A 16,469-nucleotide genomic window follows, 5' to 3' on the forward strand; every position below is an offset into this window, starting at 1 on the left:
AATTAATTGAAATATCTATCTAGACATAGATGCTGAAGCGCCAGCTCTAACATTAATGCAATTATTTTTATTTTACTTTCTTTTTTTTTTTTACGAATGTAAATATTTTTACAATTGTTGATTTATTTACTTTAAATGTTAATAATAATTAAAATGGTTAACTTGTATTTTTCCTTTCAATTTTATTGGTAAATTAAGAATATGTTTTCAATAAATAAAATAATAAGGATTTTTCAACAGGAATCATGTGGGTGACGTGCAGGGAAAATTCATTGTTAAGATCATAGACTTGAGTCTAACTTAATCTCAAAAGCTAGCTCAAGGAGAAAAATTTTCCAACTTATGCAACTCCCAAAAACTATATCCAACCGACGTGGGTATCTTAATACACCTCTCTTAAGCCAAAGAATGAGAAGTTTATAAGATACATCTGGACCGTGAAGTTTACAAGATAATGGGCGGCTCAACTATGGACAATTTAACACAAAACGGTAGAACTGGACTCTGATACTATTTTGTGATTTAAGACTTGGTCTAACTGATCAACCCAAAAGCTATCTCAATGGTAAGGATTATTCAAGTCCATATATGAATTAAACTTCCGAAAAATTTATATATTCAACCAATGTGAGACATTTTAACAGTCATATATGGTTCAAACCCCGCGGAATAAATATTACATTATGAAATATATTTATAAAATAAAGTATTAATTATGATTAAGTAGTTGGTTGAAAAATAAAATACATTATCATGTTACTTAGCCAATGCCAGAACTACGAGGCTCTTAAATCCTTGTCTTAATATTTTACTTTAGGGGCCTACAAGCAAAAGGATGTTTGTCGTAAATAATTTAATTTGGGGGGTCTACGTGCAAAAGGATTCGAGGGCAAAATTCATTGAGAGATCAGACCAATAACTTTTGTGGGGATCGGAACTCCATAGTACAAAACAATATATATAAGCCATGCATATTCCGAAGCCAATAATACACAATATTCACCCTTTCCCCAGTTGAAAGTAATTGGTACATGCATGCTTTCTTCACTTGTTTCCTCCACACCTAGGCATTCAAAATTTACTACATTTGTATAATTATCATGTGGATGCACGTACGCAAGTAAAATGTGCATTTGTGTTTTGTAAATTGATGTAATTAAATTTTGTTCCCAACAGGAATCCGAGGATGAGAGTGGCGGTCGTGGGCGGGGGTATAAGCGGGCTCGTGTCCGCTTACGTTTTGGTCAAAGAAGGGGTGGAGGCGGTGATCTACGAAAAGGAGGATTACTTGGGTGGCGCTATACAGTCTAGGACCGTTGTGGTTGATGGAGCTCTGATTGATCTCGATTTTACGGTTTTTGATCAAGTAAGTATATGTTTTCATTTTTATCATCTATGCTGTCAAATTTCAGTATTAGTTTTTTTTTTTTTTTTGTTATTTTAGTCATTTTTATATATATAGTGTTGGATCATTTGATAGGCGAGTCATTGTCCATACATGAGGGAAGTATTTGACGGACTTGGCCTGGAATCGGAGTTCTCTAACATGTCATTCTCATTGAGCATCAACGATGGACAAGGATATGAATGGGGGACTCGAAACGGTTTGAAAAGCTTGTTCGTGCAAAAAAAGAACATATTGAATCCATACTTTTGGAAAATTATCAGAGAAATCACCAAGTTTAAGGATGATGTTTTAAGGTATGTAGTACTACTAGTAGAAGAAAAGGTTTTTTGACTGGTTTTGTTTCTTTTTCAAAAATGAGGTTTATGGTAGTAAATTACATACATACATATATATATATTTGTTGATGACTTATGTTTTAAGAATAAAAGAAAATTTTATAATTTTTAAAAATATACTGGCATTATGTGAGTGCTGAATTTTATTTAATAATAACATGACACAATAAAATGATGACGTGATTTTAAAAATTGATGGCATGGTATCGAAAGCTGCTTATTATTTAGTGTCATATTAGTAATTGTATCCAAAATAACCGATTTTTTAAAGTTAATGTACCAAGATCAAAATTTAAAAATTTAATAAAGTTAATGGATTAAAATCCAAAATAAGACAAAATATTAAATTTTCCTACCTTTAGTTGGTCTCTTGGTATGCCCACAAAAATATAAAATAAATAAATAAAAAGAAAAATTACACACACCATAAACCGCTTCTCTCCACTATCTCAATTTCTTTTCTTTTTTTTCATTTAACTATTTCTTCCAATTTTCTTTCCAATTTTTGTATTTAATATATAATACAATCATTTTATTTAATTTGACAATTTTAATTGAAATATAATTTTATTATTAAAAAAGAGATTGTTTAGCACTCAATTCGTGCAACAAGACGCTAGTTATTATTATTTTTAAAAGGAAAATGCTACATGTGCATATTGAGTTACACATTGAGTTACACACTGCACATGAAATTACAACATTATCCCTCTATTTTATTTGAAAAAATTCTTTACAAAATAAATTAAGGATATTTATGTAATTTCAAGTGTAACGTGTAACTCAATGTGTAACTCTCCGTGTACATGTAGCATCGCCCGTTTTTAAGCCATTGTACGTACCAAATACCTAATACTGCCAACGTTAAAAGGCTGCAGAGGGGTTACATTTTTCATGTCCATCCCATGACTCATCAATCATGACCATGAAAATATGGCTAACGTAATTTGCAGGCAATTGCATTAGTACGGGGATTATGTATTTAGTGCGCATCAAAAAATAGCGGCTGCGGGTTCTCATGTCATAAAAAAAATCATGGCCATGAAAATACAAAGGGGATAATACCCCTATGTAGGATCACAAGACCACGTTAACAGTGTTTTTTTTTTTTTTCTTATTTTTTACATTTTTTTACAAAATAGTAAGAAAACAAAACTTGATAAAGCGTTTCAAGGAAAATTAATGGAATTGAACTTTTAGAGAAATAAAAATGATCTAGTATAGTTTTGTTTTTAAAAAAAATTAAAGCATTTTTTTTTTTTTTTGCAAAATTGAAATAACCATACACGTTATGGTTCAGACTGGGGCTGCTCGAGAATTTTAAAGATCGAAAGATTAGCACCCTTGGTTGAAAAGAGATTTAGAATGGTTGCTAATTCTAAACTTTTTGAATAAATTTGCAGTTACTTGGAAGAGCTTGAAACCAATCCAGACATCGATCGTAGTGAAACTTTGCACATATTTATCAAATCAAAGGGATACTCGGAGTTATTCATCAAGTCGTATCTTGTGAGATTGATTGCTGCTTACGCTATAATTACAACTTTAACATGAGTGGTATCACATTAAGATAGTGTTTGGGAGAGCTTCTAAGAAGCACTTTTAAGTTTTTCCTTCACAAAATTTCAAAATTTTGTGAGAAAAAAGCTGAGAATTACTTACTTGAATTTCTCCCAAACACTATGTAAAGCTATCCAACAATGAAATCAAATTCGACATATATTAAAATGGACATTTCTTGAACTTCACTCATGTTTGATATATATATATATATATATATATATATATATATATATATGTGTGTGTGTGTATGTATTGTGTTTGATAGTTTTGAATATGAAAAAAAAATTTATTCTAATTGACTCGAAAACCTCGATTAATTGGCAAAATTAGTCCTTATTTCGAATTCCTTTTCATGTATTATATATGTTGAGTCAAAACAGAGAGTTCTGAATTTTATTTCACTTTACAGGTTCCAATTTGTGCTTCAATCTGGTCATGCTCTTCAGTGGAATTGATGGGATTTTCAGCTTATTCAGTACTTTCATTTTGCCGCAGTCATAAGCTTTTCATGGTATGTTCAATGTAACTAAAAATCAACTAGCAACCGATGCAACTTATTGTGGGCAAATTGCCTTTGCAACCCTCCAGAAAAGTCCAAAGAGTACCACAACTTCGTGTATAATAAAGGGTTAATTACATATATTATCTCATCAAATCTCGAGAGTGATAAAAAAAACCTCATGAGAAAAAGTGGGTTTATTAACTCCTTAATTATTTTTTCAAATCTTGAGTATATGTACTCTTTTTTGTTCATATTTTTAGGGGTATGTATGTTTAAGAATTTGAAAATATGGGTGGATAATAGTAATTATGGGTGTTTTTCACAATGTCTAGATTTCACAGAAGTAATATATGCAATGAACCATGTATCTTTAGGTTTAAATCACAAGTACAAAGTGTCTCTTTTGTATTCACTTTGAGGAGACGAGATTTATGCTTAATTATGATTTAAAAATATAGTGTTTTAAATAGACTAATAAATTTATATAGGAGATTTCATGAACTTCTCAATATTCCTATGGCAAGCGAGAGCGATTTGCTGCACTTATTTAATGCATTTCTTGTTGCAGTAAAAGTTAATGATATACCAGCACTAGGATAGGAAAGTTCGATATTATCCCAATGTAGCTAGTTGTGTCGTCAACAATTGGCCACACATACAAATCAGGTGGTTCTCACATCAAATCATGTGGGATTCACATGATTTTGGGTCAATAAAGGTCTTACACAGTACCCCTCTGTAGGATAAAAATTCTCCACTACATAATGAGTAGTAATTATGTGGGTCCAGTTGAGATACATGAAGCAATATCGTTATATTATTGGATATCTAATATGAGACCATTCTGACAGTAACATGAACTCAATTGAAACCGTCTAAACTTTTAGAAAGGGCTAGCTGCTGTAAGAAATACAAAATGGCAAGTCAAAATATGAAAAAATAAATCACGCCTTTAAAATATATGATTTACATAAACCATAGAAGGAATTGCGATGGGTTTACAGATTTGTCTCATTTTAATTAAATGAAATTTGATCAAAGAAATCTGAACAAAAAATAAAAATTTAAAATTTATATATGAGTACTGTATAGTATAGGATTTATTTAACTAAATAACCTCCGTTTGACCATGATTTGGAAATATAACCTCCTCAATTTTTTTTTTTTTTGTTTTGTTTTTTGCATTTCCTTTGTATTTGAAGGTTATTTTGCAAAGTTTTTTTGAAAGAAAGTCATAAATCAAAAAATTTGGTTAACCAAGGTCATTTTTCAAACTCTACCGTACTGTATATATGCGAGTGTGTAAATAAGTAGCCTTGTTCCACATGTGCGAAGATTTAAAAAAAGTTTATAATCAAAACTAATTGGATTCTATGAAATGTGTATCTTGAAATTACGAAGATAGATACAAAGTAGAATTGTTACATAGGCTTATTATATGGTTGGCCCATGGCCTGCCAGTGTGCGCATGTGTAATAAATCCTTTATTAATTTACTCTCTTTGACCATGCAGCATTATGGTAGCTCTGAGTCTTTGATCGTAAGATGGGGTTCAAAGAATTTTGAGAGTATGGTAAGGTTTAAATATTAATCTTGAAATGAACTGTTGATAAAAATCTAGAAATAAAAAATTTTAGGTAGGGCTCCTATTAGGGACGTAGCCAAGAATATTGTGATTTTTCAATACATTTTCAATCCTAAATATTAGAAATTTTAAAATCCCCAATGTTCACTTTCAACCCTAGAAAGTAAAAATATTAATATACTTACATAATATTTAAAAAAACATAATATATATCATTGATTACACATTTATCTATAAATAAATTTGAAACACTGACCTATATTTGAAGTTGTTCTTGTCTGGTGTCGTCCTGCGTGCGCCACTTCTTCTTTATTTGAAAAATTTTCAATCGGTTGCTTTTGTTTTTCGTCAGATAATGGTTCTGCAATCTACACATTTAATAGCATTTTGAATTGGGCTTTAATCATTAAATGGGCTTTAAAATTCAGTCGTGCTTCTTGCGTTCTTTATTTTTTTGTACAAATTTAATAACCCTTTTAATGGTTCTGCACATAATAATGACCTGTAAATGATTGGGCTTTAAACATGCATAGCTAGCCTTAAAAAACAAAATTTCTGATGGGCTAATGCCCAGCTTTGCCCACGTTATTCTCCGCCCACGGATCTATCTGGTTATACATGTAATGAAAAATAATATTTTTATAATTTTCATAGGTCGGATTGGATTGAAAATTTTTTTCACAAAATTGAACTGTAAAACGGTCTCACATGAGCTTTTGTTAGAATTATATGACACCGGAATATGTTGAGACAGGTTAAAAAAGAGCTGGAGAGTAAAGGATGCCAAATAAGAACCAACACTGAGGTACATTCAGTTTCAACAAATGACCTTGGTGAGTTTTTACTATCAACTAATTAATTCCCCATGCACTTTTTTTTAAAATTATATAATTATATATAATATATAGTTGTAGAGGGTTGAGCGGGAGCTGTGGCCATTGTAAGACATGAGGAACGAAATTAAATCCTCTAGTCCACTTAGGGAGTGTTTGCAATCACTAAAAAAAGTGATTGTTAGCTTTTGGCTTAAAAAAATCATTTTTGTGTGTTTTTTAAATCTAGATTATGTGTTAGCTTATGTTTAACTTAATTGAAATCCAAAAGCTAGTCATGTGGTGATTATGATTCTTCAAAAGTGATTCTAATAAGAAGGTCATTGTTAAAATCACTGTAATAACTTATTTATCAAACACTACTCAACTTTGATTTTTAGATTTTCACATATTTTTTCAAACACTACCAACTTTTGATTTTTCTTAACTTTTTTATAATCTATAAATTACTCACTTCTACAAAAACACAATCTATTGCAAACACTCCCTTAGAGAGTGTTTGCAATAGATTGTGCTTTTATAAAAGTGATTAATTTATAGATTATAAAAAAAATTAAGAAAAATCAAAAGTTGGTAGTGTTTGGAAACAAATGTGAAAATTTAAAAATCAAAATTGGGTAGTGTTTGATAAATATGTGATTAGAATGATTTTAACAATGGTCTTCTTATTAGAATCACTTTTGGAGAATCATAATCACCAAATGACTAGATTTTGGATTTCAATTAAGTTGAGCATAAGCTAACACATAATTTAGGTTTAAAAAACACACAAAAATGATTTTTTAAAACCAAAAGCTAAAAGAATCACTTTTTTTTAGTGATTGCAAACACTCCACTTCTCAGCTTCTCGTTAACAAAATTTCACAAAAATTTAAAATTTTGTTAATGAAAAGCTGAGAATTGGTTCTTTGAAGCTCTCCCAAACACTACCTTAATTAATTAGTTTGATTATCTAATCCAGTGAGGTTTTTAAAAAAAAATAAAAAAAGAAGTAAAAAACCTAGATGCATATATTTATAAATAAATATTGGAGGTGCTAAAATTTTTTATTAATCAATAATTTTATTTCATTGACAGGTTGCGTTTTAATTCGTGATAAAAGTGGTGACGAAATATACGACGGGTGCATAATAGCTGCAGATGCTCCCGTTGTTCTAAACATATTGGGGAATCAGGCAACGTACGATGAATCAAGAATACTTGGTGCATTTGAATTCACCTACAGGTTATAAACTCTTTTTATAATTCTGATTTTATGGCTAAATTTTACTGTTTTCAATAAAAAAATTCTTTCAAGAGAATTTACCATTATTATTTTTTTAAAAAAAATCTAATTTTAATAAACTTTTTAAGGACCCGTAGGTGAAATTTGTCAAATTGGGGTTTTTGCAACAAAGAACAGTTTTCCAGGAAAAATAAAAAATTAAATAAAAAATTTTATGTGAAGCCCCGGTGAAGGTAATTTAATTAATCGGTTTTTAAGAACTTTTTCATAAGCTTATGCTTTGATCCCTTCATTAAAATTTCTGAATTAAGTGTTTCAAACTTATGTTATGAAAGTATTGTACTATTGTATATGATTGAAAATTACAATTTTAATCACGTCAGTTGAGTACGTTTTTTTGGATTTAGACATGTAACTTATCAAAATTTTATTTTCGTCCAATATAACTTCATTTTTATTTTCTTTTTTTTTTATCCCGTAAACCACAAAATTTATCGAATATTGTTTATTTCAAATCGATGACGTTCTCTTACATATCTCACATGTATAAAATATAACTTATATTACACACATCAAAATTTATCTAAGAAAAAATAAAGGAACACGAAAAGTTTGTTTTCTTTCATTTTGAAATATTTGCTTTACTTTATTTCTAATTTTTTTTAGATGGATTTTAATATGAGTAATGTCACGTCTCAGAACCGAGGCGATAGACAACGGTGTTGTTCTAAAACATTCATTAGGAAAACAAGCATCAGATTTCAAAATTTATAATCAGTCTATTCATTCATACTTCATAGTACTGAAATACATTTTTATTCGTGATAATGGAAATACGCTTTCTTTACAATACTTAAATTGATACCAAGTTACAAACGTTTACGCAGTGGACAAATCGTAATAAAACAAAATATAAACTTTATAGAAGAATCACATCCTTCTTCACCAACCCCAAATCTTGTCTTGTTCATCTTCTTCAATTCATCTACGTTGAGATGGTTTTGGGTGCGTGAGTGATATCGTCGTCACTCAACAAATGGGAGAATCATCCCACCTTTTAAAATCGATTTTTAACAGATTTCTCATAAATATAATTCAGAAAAGTAATAATGTATTTAACATGAATAAACATGAATCATGTCATGCACTAAACTTCTTATAAAATTTATGGAGAACCGATAAAAGTTTCTTATATGTTTATCCCCTAAAAATTGAGTCCTGAATTCATCTGTATTCAGTAATGTTCAGAATATATATAATATATTGCCACTAGTTATCAAGTTTTCAGTTAATCAGAATACAAATTTTGAAATTCACGCTTTGAAAACAAAACATATATACATGCTGGAACAATTTTAAAACATATTATCGGATTTTAATGAAGATCGAAAGCACACTTATTGTAATTTGCTAGAAAAATGTTTCGGTTGTCCTTGCAAAAATTCTACACTTGCTACCAAATTGAATTCTCAATTGATCTCCTTCTGCTCAATTGATCATCTTCTTTCACTCAAAATTGCTCTCCTCTCACTCGGATTTTAGTTGTTTTGATATAGAGAATTTTGAAACATTCTCTCATGAATCTGAGTGTTATTTATAGGTAAAATTCTGATTGTTAAGCTCCTATTTAATGCCATTATTTTCCATGATCTCGAGTTTAATGTGTCAGTTACAACTTTGAAGCAATAACTGGACTGTTAGAATTTCAGTCTATCTGAACTCATTAGTCTAGATGAACTGAACCGAATTGGTTTGTTGAACTAAATCTAACTAAACTGAACTTAACTCAACAGAATTGAACTTGCTAAACCAAAGTATATGCTGAATTGAAATTTCGGGTTCTCATAAGTAACATAACCTTAATTCTCGTCACATGAGTACGTAGGAGAGCTTCGGTGCCAAGTAATTAATTAGTATTTGATCATATGTTTAGTGGTTTCCGATGTTAGGGGGAAAAAAAGCCGTACCTGAAAAACCCAAGTTACTATATGAAAACGACATGCAAGTTGCATGACTCAAATCAAAAATATTAAGTTAACTTCTAAGATTAAAATTACTCCTACAATTTTCTCGATTTATTTTAACATTAATTCTTCCATTCATAAGTGATACACTACATCTAGCTCGGTTATTGATATTAAAAATCAATAGGAAAGGCAAATTCTTATTCTTATGACACATACACTAAATCCAACTCGGTTACTGATAGAATGGATAAATATGTGATTTTCTGAAATCTCTCTCCTGATTCCAAAACCTGGTTATACCCGAAAAAAATGAATTTCTTTGATCGTCATATTTTTCGTGCTCGGTTTTCTTAGAAATGCGGCATTATTTTGATTACCATAAGTTTATATGCAGCGATCTTTTTCTTCACCGTGACAAAAGTTTCATGCCGAAAAACCCAACAACATGGAGTGCATGGAATTTTACTGAAACCAATGACCAATTTTTTGTGACATATTGGCTCAATGCACTCCAGGTTTGTAGTCTACTTTGTGTGTCATGTTGAGTTTTATCCTTAGTGTGTGTTAGGAAATCGTCGATTGATCCGCCGCCGAATCGTTTGTGGTTTCACCTGCAAAAAACTCACAACACAACAGGGAAACCAAAACCAACAAAAACGTGAGGTAACAATAAAGGAGGGATTCGGGGCTCAGACGCTACGACTCTCCAAACCACCGGCAATCCACGGCGAAGGCCAAAAAAGCTTCTCCTCAACCCAAACTCACGCCTACTGCCTTCAACCCCACTACACACGCTCAAAGCTCCCAGCTTCCGCCTCACAAAGAAGCATCACACAGAGACGTGGGCGAGAGAGGGCAGCAACACTAAGCCGGACACCTCACTCTCTCGCCCTTGCTCTCGGCCTCACTCTCATGCACAAAGGAGACGGGCTAAAGAGGGAGGCACACTCAGCTTCTTCAAAAGCAAAAAGGGACGCACTCAAAATAATAGGGCAGGGAAGGGGAATTAATATAAGGCTTCAAATTGGGCTTGGGAAAATAAAGGTGGTTGGGCCAAAGCCCAACAATCTCCATCTTTTGGCCCAACACCGGTTCACTAGTTTGAGAGTCACCTATAGCCATCATCATCGCCCCAACAAAAGACACAAAGTCAGTACTAGCAACAGAACATATAGCGAATACAAAGTAAGCTACGACACTACATCCAAAACAGAACACATTTGTCAAACATATCAAAGTTTAAAATTTTCCAAACAAAGATTAAACTTTTCAACATTTTCAAAACAAGACTCGAACCAAATAAATGCTCCATCTCGCTTGGAGCCCAGAAAAGTTTTGAAAAGAATATTCCTACATAACTATTTTTCACATAGAAAAATAGAAAAACAATATAGCAAATTTCACACAGAAAAAAGACATAGTCACAAAGACACAGGTCTCACAAAGAGACACAAGCACAAAGCTAACACATTTTCACACAGAAAACATGCACATGGTCACAAAGACGCACATGGTCACAAAGACACGGACTAATGACAAAGAAACGCAAAAACATGGAAACACGACAGTAACCAATCACACAAAAATAAATCCTAGGATTCTACCAGCAACAAATGCACATAAATCCTAGGCCAGCAACACATGCACAAATCCTAGGCTTCTACCAGCAATACATGCACACTCCTAGGATTCTACCAACACATAATCTCAACACATAAATCCGCGGTCAGCGGTTATGCTACTAAAGCGATAAAAAGCGGTTCCAGCCAATTTACCAGAGCAAAACTCTGCGTAAGAGTTTCAGTTCCCGGATAACCGAAGGCGACTGCAACGGACAACAAATGTCACGGCACAACGGGCACAGGGCCAAGCGACCAGTGGACAGCCCAAAGTCTAGCAGGTCGACGGTGGCAGCGGCTGTCCAGCGGCTCCGGCAGCAATCACGGCGGCGGCGACCAGCAGCTCTAGTGGCTGCTCCGGCGACGGCTCTCCACCTAGATTTTGACGACGGATCTCCACCTTGCTCTGATACCACTGTTGGGAAATCGTCGATCGATCTGCCGCCAACTCGTTTGTGGTCTCACCTGCAAAAAACTCACAACACAACAGGGAAACCAAAACCAACAAAATCGTGAGGTAACAATAAAGGAGGGATTCCGGGGCTCAGACGCTACGACTCTCCAAACCACCGGCAATCCACGGAAAAGGCCACAAAGGCTTCTCCTCAACCCAAACTCACGCCTACTGCCTTCAACACTACTACACATGCTCAAAGCTCCCAGCTGCCGCCTCACAAAGAAGCATCACACAGAGACGTGGGCGAGAGAGGGCAGCAACACTAAGCCGACCACCTCACTCTCTCGCCCTTGCTCTCGGCCTCACTCTCACGCACAAAGGAGACGGGCTGAAAAGGGCGGCACACTCAGCTTCTTCAAAAGCAGAAAGGGACGCACTCAAAATAATAGGGCAGGGAAGGGGAATTAATATAAGGCTTCAAATTGGTCTTGGGAAAATAAAGGTGGTTGGGCCAAAGCCCAACAGTGTGAAATTGTAATGCCCTGCTTAAATGACCAGCATATCTCCCATGGGTTTACCTACGGGCTTCACGACCAATGGTCCTTGGAGTTGGGGGTGTCACACTCACAGAAACAAACAACATATTAATTATTCCTAATTCTATTTATAAACAACGTCCGTAACAAAAATAATAAGAGAATAGTTAAAAAAAATGTCCTCTAAATTTGTCTGTTCTGGATTTTGGTTACATAAATATTCAAATTTGGGCATTGATCTGGTAAGTTTTTGGCTGGAGTAGTAATATGTCCGCAGTCACTTTGGTAATTTATAGTATGATCTTTTTAACAATTTTTGGTGTCATATGTCAATAATTTCGGCACTATGTATACATTCAGCTAAAATATATGACTAAAAGTTTATTTATATATATATATATATATATATATATATATATATATATATATATATATAAGGCCAATACACAATTTTGACAGGCTAGTTAAAGGATCAAAACCTAAAATAAGCAATTTTAGAGAAAAAAATTGGCTATTTCCCATTATAATATATTTGTCCAGCTAAGGCTTAAATTTGACTAGTTAGACTGTTCAAGTACCAAAATCATAGTTAGGTCAAGTTATAGAACCAATTTAATTTGATATTCACTGGTTCAAAAGAAATCCCAAGTAGTGATTTAAATTCTTGATTTTCTTGTTACTAATCCTTCATATATATATATGCAGGATATTAGCGACAAAGGGCTTCTTTTTTTGGCGACACTAAATCCACCTCGCACACCTGAGCATACATTGCTTAAATGGTCGATCGGTCGACCATTTCCTTCCGTCGCTGCATCAAAAGCTTCATCTGAACTCAAATTCATCCAAGGGAAAAGAAATATATGGTTCAGTGGAGCATATCAAGGTACATTTTCAAATGCCTTTGTTCATGAAATTAAGCAACAAAAAATTTGTCCGTGATTTGGCTGTTAATTCCGGGCATGCCACCAACTCCATTACTCGATTCTGAATACAAAAAGGGAAAAAATATTTTAATGCACGCCATACTTGCATGTACAGAGTTTTGTTAAAAGAAATTGTATGTATTAAATTCAAATGCGTGAAGAGCAATTTTGGGATTATAAAAAAGGTTTCACCAAATAGAGGTTTTTAATTATATATATATATATATTGATTTTGTGAGCAACAACTGTGAGCACCGGCTACGATGGATCAGGTGACGTCCATCTATTGGATGTATGGGACGTTGTCTCAGCCAGTCCCCACACAAGTGCCAACAGTGAGTGCAAGCTCACTAGATGAAGATATATAGTTGTGAATTTGATTTAGGGTTCACCAAATTAATGAAAAATTAGTTAGTATATGGTGCATATTTTTATTTGAATATATAGTAATTAGTTAACTATATATGAAAATATTGATCTTGGATTTTTTTTTGTAGAAACTCACTTTCAGTCGATTGTTGTTTGGGTGATGATTGATCTCAAACAAGATATCAAAAACTTCAATCTAGAAAATAGATGCAACAATCACTGAAATATATAGTCACTAATATGCAATGAATGAATTGGGGAACAAAATTTAACCACAACTAGAAATCGATAAATATACCCCCCAATTAAAGAAAAAAAGAACAAAATTACTAAAATAAAAAAAAATTGGGGGTCGTCTCCGGCAGGGGCCATGCCCCTGATCTCGACTCGATGATGGAGGGAATTTCTCGCCATTATTAATATTGCACTACATTTCTTGTAGGTTATGGCTTTCATGAGAATGGAGTAAAGGTACTTTTATATGTTCATTTATTTGTAAGGGGCGATCTTGGGATAAGGGGGCGAGCACTTAATAGTTAGAAAATAATATTTAACATTTTAGATTTTCTTTTTCAAACGAGTCTTCTCTCACTCTCGTGTTGAATCCATCATGGAAACATTGTAACTTATTTTAATACAACCAACATCTTTATCTTTATTAAAAAAATACATGTATTAATAAAAAAAATTACATGTTTGACGTCTCATATATTTATATGGAGATAAATTAAGAATATATAATTAATAATTTCCAAATTCAGATGGATTAGGATTTGATTTACCTTATCAAGAATCGGTATCAACATAGTTTACCATATCTTGAAGATCTTGCTCATCCTTACCTGGAAAAAAGAAAAAGAAAAAGTCAACATCGGATTATATTTTGTTCATATTTTATACATTCGCATATCGATATTTACGTGGATCGATTGTACGTATGTAGACAAAGTTAGAGTCATACCATTAATTCTAACAAACATCAATCACATGCATGTGTCAAGTTTTGACATCATGACCTACATGGCCGAACCAAAGAAACTCCGGAGAATTAAGGATGAGGTCGAGGGAGAGACGTGTCTCGATATAATTTTAGGGATTAATATATAGGTTAGTTGCATAACTACATCCGTAAAATCACGAGATTGATAAAAACCCCACTGTAACTATAAATTCCCTGTGTGTTCAAATTTTCAGCACACATATCCCTTAAAACATGTACATACAAGGGGTTATGTACTCAAATCTTAGAAACTTGAGAATGTATGTGTTCAATATTTGAAAACATAGGGAGTTAATAGATTTTTTTTTATAGGTATTTTTAAAAATCTCGGGATTTCAAATGAGTAGTGTATGCAATTAACCCATTAATATATTTGTATTTATAAAAATTGCATTCCATTTGTATCTTCTAATGTTGAATGTGTCAGCAAAGGTGGGCAGGAAACATGCATTTAATGCATGTCCCAAAGTCTTCAAAGACAGTATAATATGTGTCAATGAAAACGTGTGAAAGAAGAAAATTGAAACGCGATTTCACACCGAAGGTTCAGATTTTGGCATCTATAAATAGATGCATTTTTTGGCATTATAGATCATCTCATCCTCAAGTTCCTCCTTCTGATCTTGAGTGATCTTCTCTCCTTAATTATTTATATATATTTGTGAGATATGTTTTTTCATGTATTAAGAGAGTGAGTGTCTCTTTGGAAACACAGAGAGAGATTGTAATTCTCCAAATATTATAGTGGAATCTTTTGGTCTTGCCCGTGGTTTTTATCCAAATAATTTTTGGGAGTTTTCCACGTAAATCTTGGTGTCTATTTTCAATTTACATAGTTTCTATCTCGTAATGCCGCATCTGGGACCAACAAGTGGTATCAGAGACTTGGCATAAAATTTCTTGAAATTCTGAGTATGCTCTGTGGTTGCAGCTGTGACTGATCTTCCACATCAGAAAATATTTTTTTGAGATTTTATAAGCCAAGATTATTGTAGTCAAGATGAAGACAAAATACGAGATAGAAAAGTTCAATGGGAGAAATTTTTTGCTGTGGAAATTGAAGGTGCTAGCAATTCTAACAAAGGAGCGTTGCTTGGTAGCTATTGGAGATAGGCCGGCGGACGTCACGGACGATCAAAAGTGGAATGAGATGAATCACAATGTTGTTGCCAATTTGCACTTGGTTATAGCAGATGAAGTTTTGTCAAATTTCTCTGAAATAAAAAGAGCAAAGTTATTTGGGATACTTTGGCAAAATTGTACGAGGTCAAGCCACTACACAACAAGATTTTTCTAAAGAGAAAGCTTTATACTCTTCGGATGGCGGAATCCTCATCGATGACCGACCATATCAACACATTGAATACTCTATTTTCTCGGCTCACGTCTATGGGGCATAAAATAGAGGAAAAAAACATGCAGAGCTTCTACTTCAGAGTATACCAGATTCATACGATCAGCTCATCATCAAGGTTACCAACAATGTTCTTTCGGATAATTTAAATTTTGACGACGTCTTAACTGCGGTTCTTGGAGAAGAGAGTCGTCGAAGTAACAAGGAAGATAGGTTGGCAATGTTGAAGCAAGCAGAGGCTTTACCAATGACGAGAGGAAGATTGACGGAGCGTGACTCCAGTGGGAGCCACAGATATGGTAGATCCAAGTCAAGAAGTAAGAAGAAGAATATTTACTGCTTTAAATGTGGCGGTAAAGGGCACTTCAAAAGAGAGTGTACGAAGATCATCGAAAAGGGATCTCAAGGAAATGTGGTTAGTACTTCAGGCGGTGGTGAAATATTATTCAGCAAAGCATCAACAGTTGCGGAAGGCAGACACAGGTTTTGTGATGCATGGATTATGGATTCAGGAGCGACTTGGCACATGACGTCAAAGAGAGAATGGTTCGATCAGTATGAACCAGTCTCAGGAGGATCTGTATTCATGGGAAATGATCATTCCTTGGAAATCGCTGGGGTCGGTACCATTAAAATCAAAATGTTTGATGGCACTATTCGCATCATACAGAAGGTACGACATGTGAAGGGCCTGACAAAGAATCTTTTGTCTTTGGGGCAATTGGATGATATTGGGTGCAAAACCCGTATCAAGAAAGGGATCATGAAAATTGTGAAAGGCGCGCTTGAGGTTATGAAGGCGGAAAAGGTTGCTGCAAATCTGTATGTACTGATGGGAGAAACACACAAA

At 33.6% G+C, this 16,469-nt stretch overlaps 1 protein-coding gene across 1 annotated transcript in view; it reads left to right on the forward strand.

Annotated features, from left to right (window-relative positions):
• Positions 1-1,186: 1,186 nt before the first annotated feature.
• LOC140894771 (uncharacterized) overlaps positions 1,187-16,469 on the forward strand; it is a 36,699-nt gene continuing 21,416 nt past the window's right edge. Inside the window, exons 1-10 of the mRNA XM_073303388.1 lie at positions 1,187-1,366; positions 1,481-1,701; positions 3,147-3,252; positions 3,716-3,817; positions 5,322-5,381; positions 6,148-6,226; positions 7,304-7,451; positions 9,813-9,933; positions 12,676-12,856; positions 13,708-13,736. Of these exons, the coding sequence (XP_073159489.1) occupies positions 1,187-1,366; positions 1,481-1,701; positions 3,147-3,252; positions 3,716-3,817; positions 5,322-5,381; positions 6,148-6,226; positions 7,304-7,451; positions 9,813-9,933; positions 12,676-12,856; positions 13,708-13,736 (1,227 nt within the window). The remainder of the gene's footprint in view (positions 1,367-1,480; positions 1,702-3,146; positions 3,253-3,715; positions 3,818-5,321; positions 5,382-6,147; positions 6,227-7,303; positions 7,452-9,812; positions 9,934-12,675; positions 12,857-13,707; positions 13,737-16,469) is intronic.

This window comes from Henckelia pumila, chromosome 1 (genome assembly GCF_033568475.1).
Source record: "Henckelia pumila isolate YLH828 chromosome 1, ASM3356847v2, whole genome shotgun sequence".
NCBI classification, from domain to species: Eukaryota; Viridiplantae; Streptophyta; class Magnoliopsida; order Lamiales; family Gesneriaceae; genus Henckelia; species Henckelia pumila.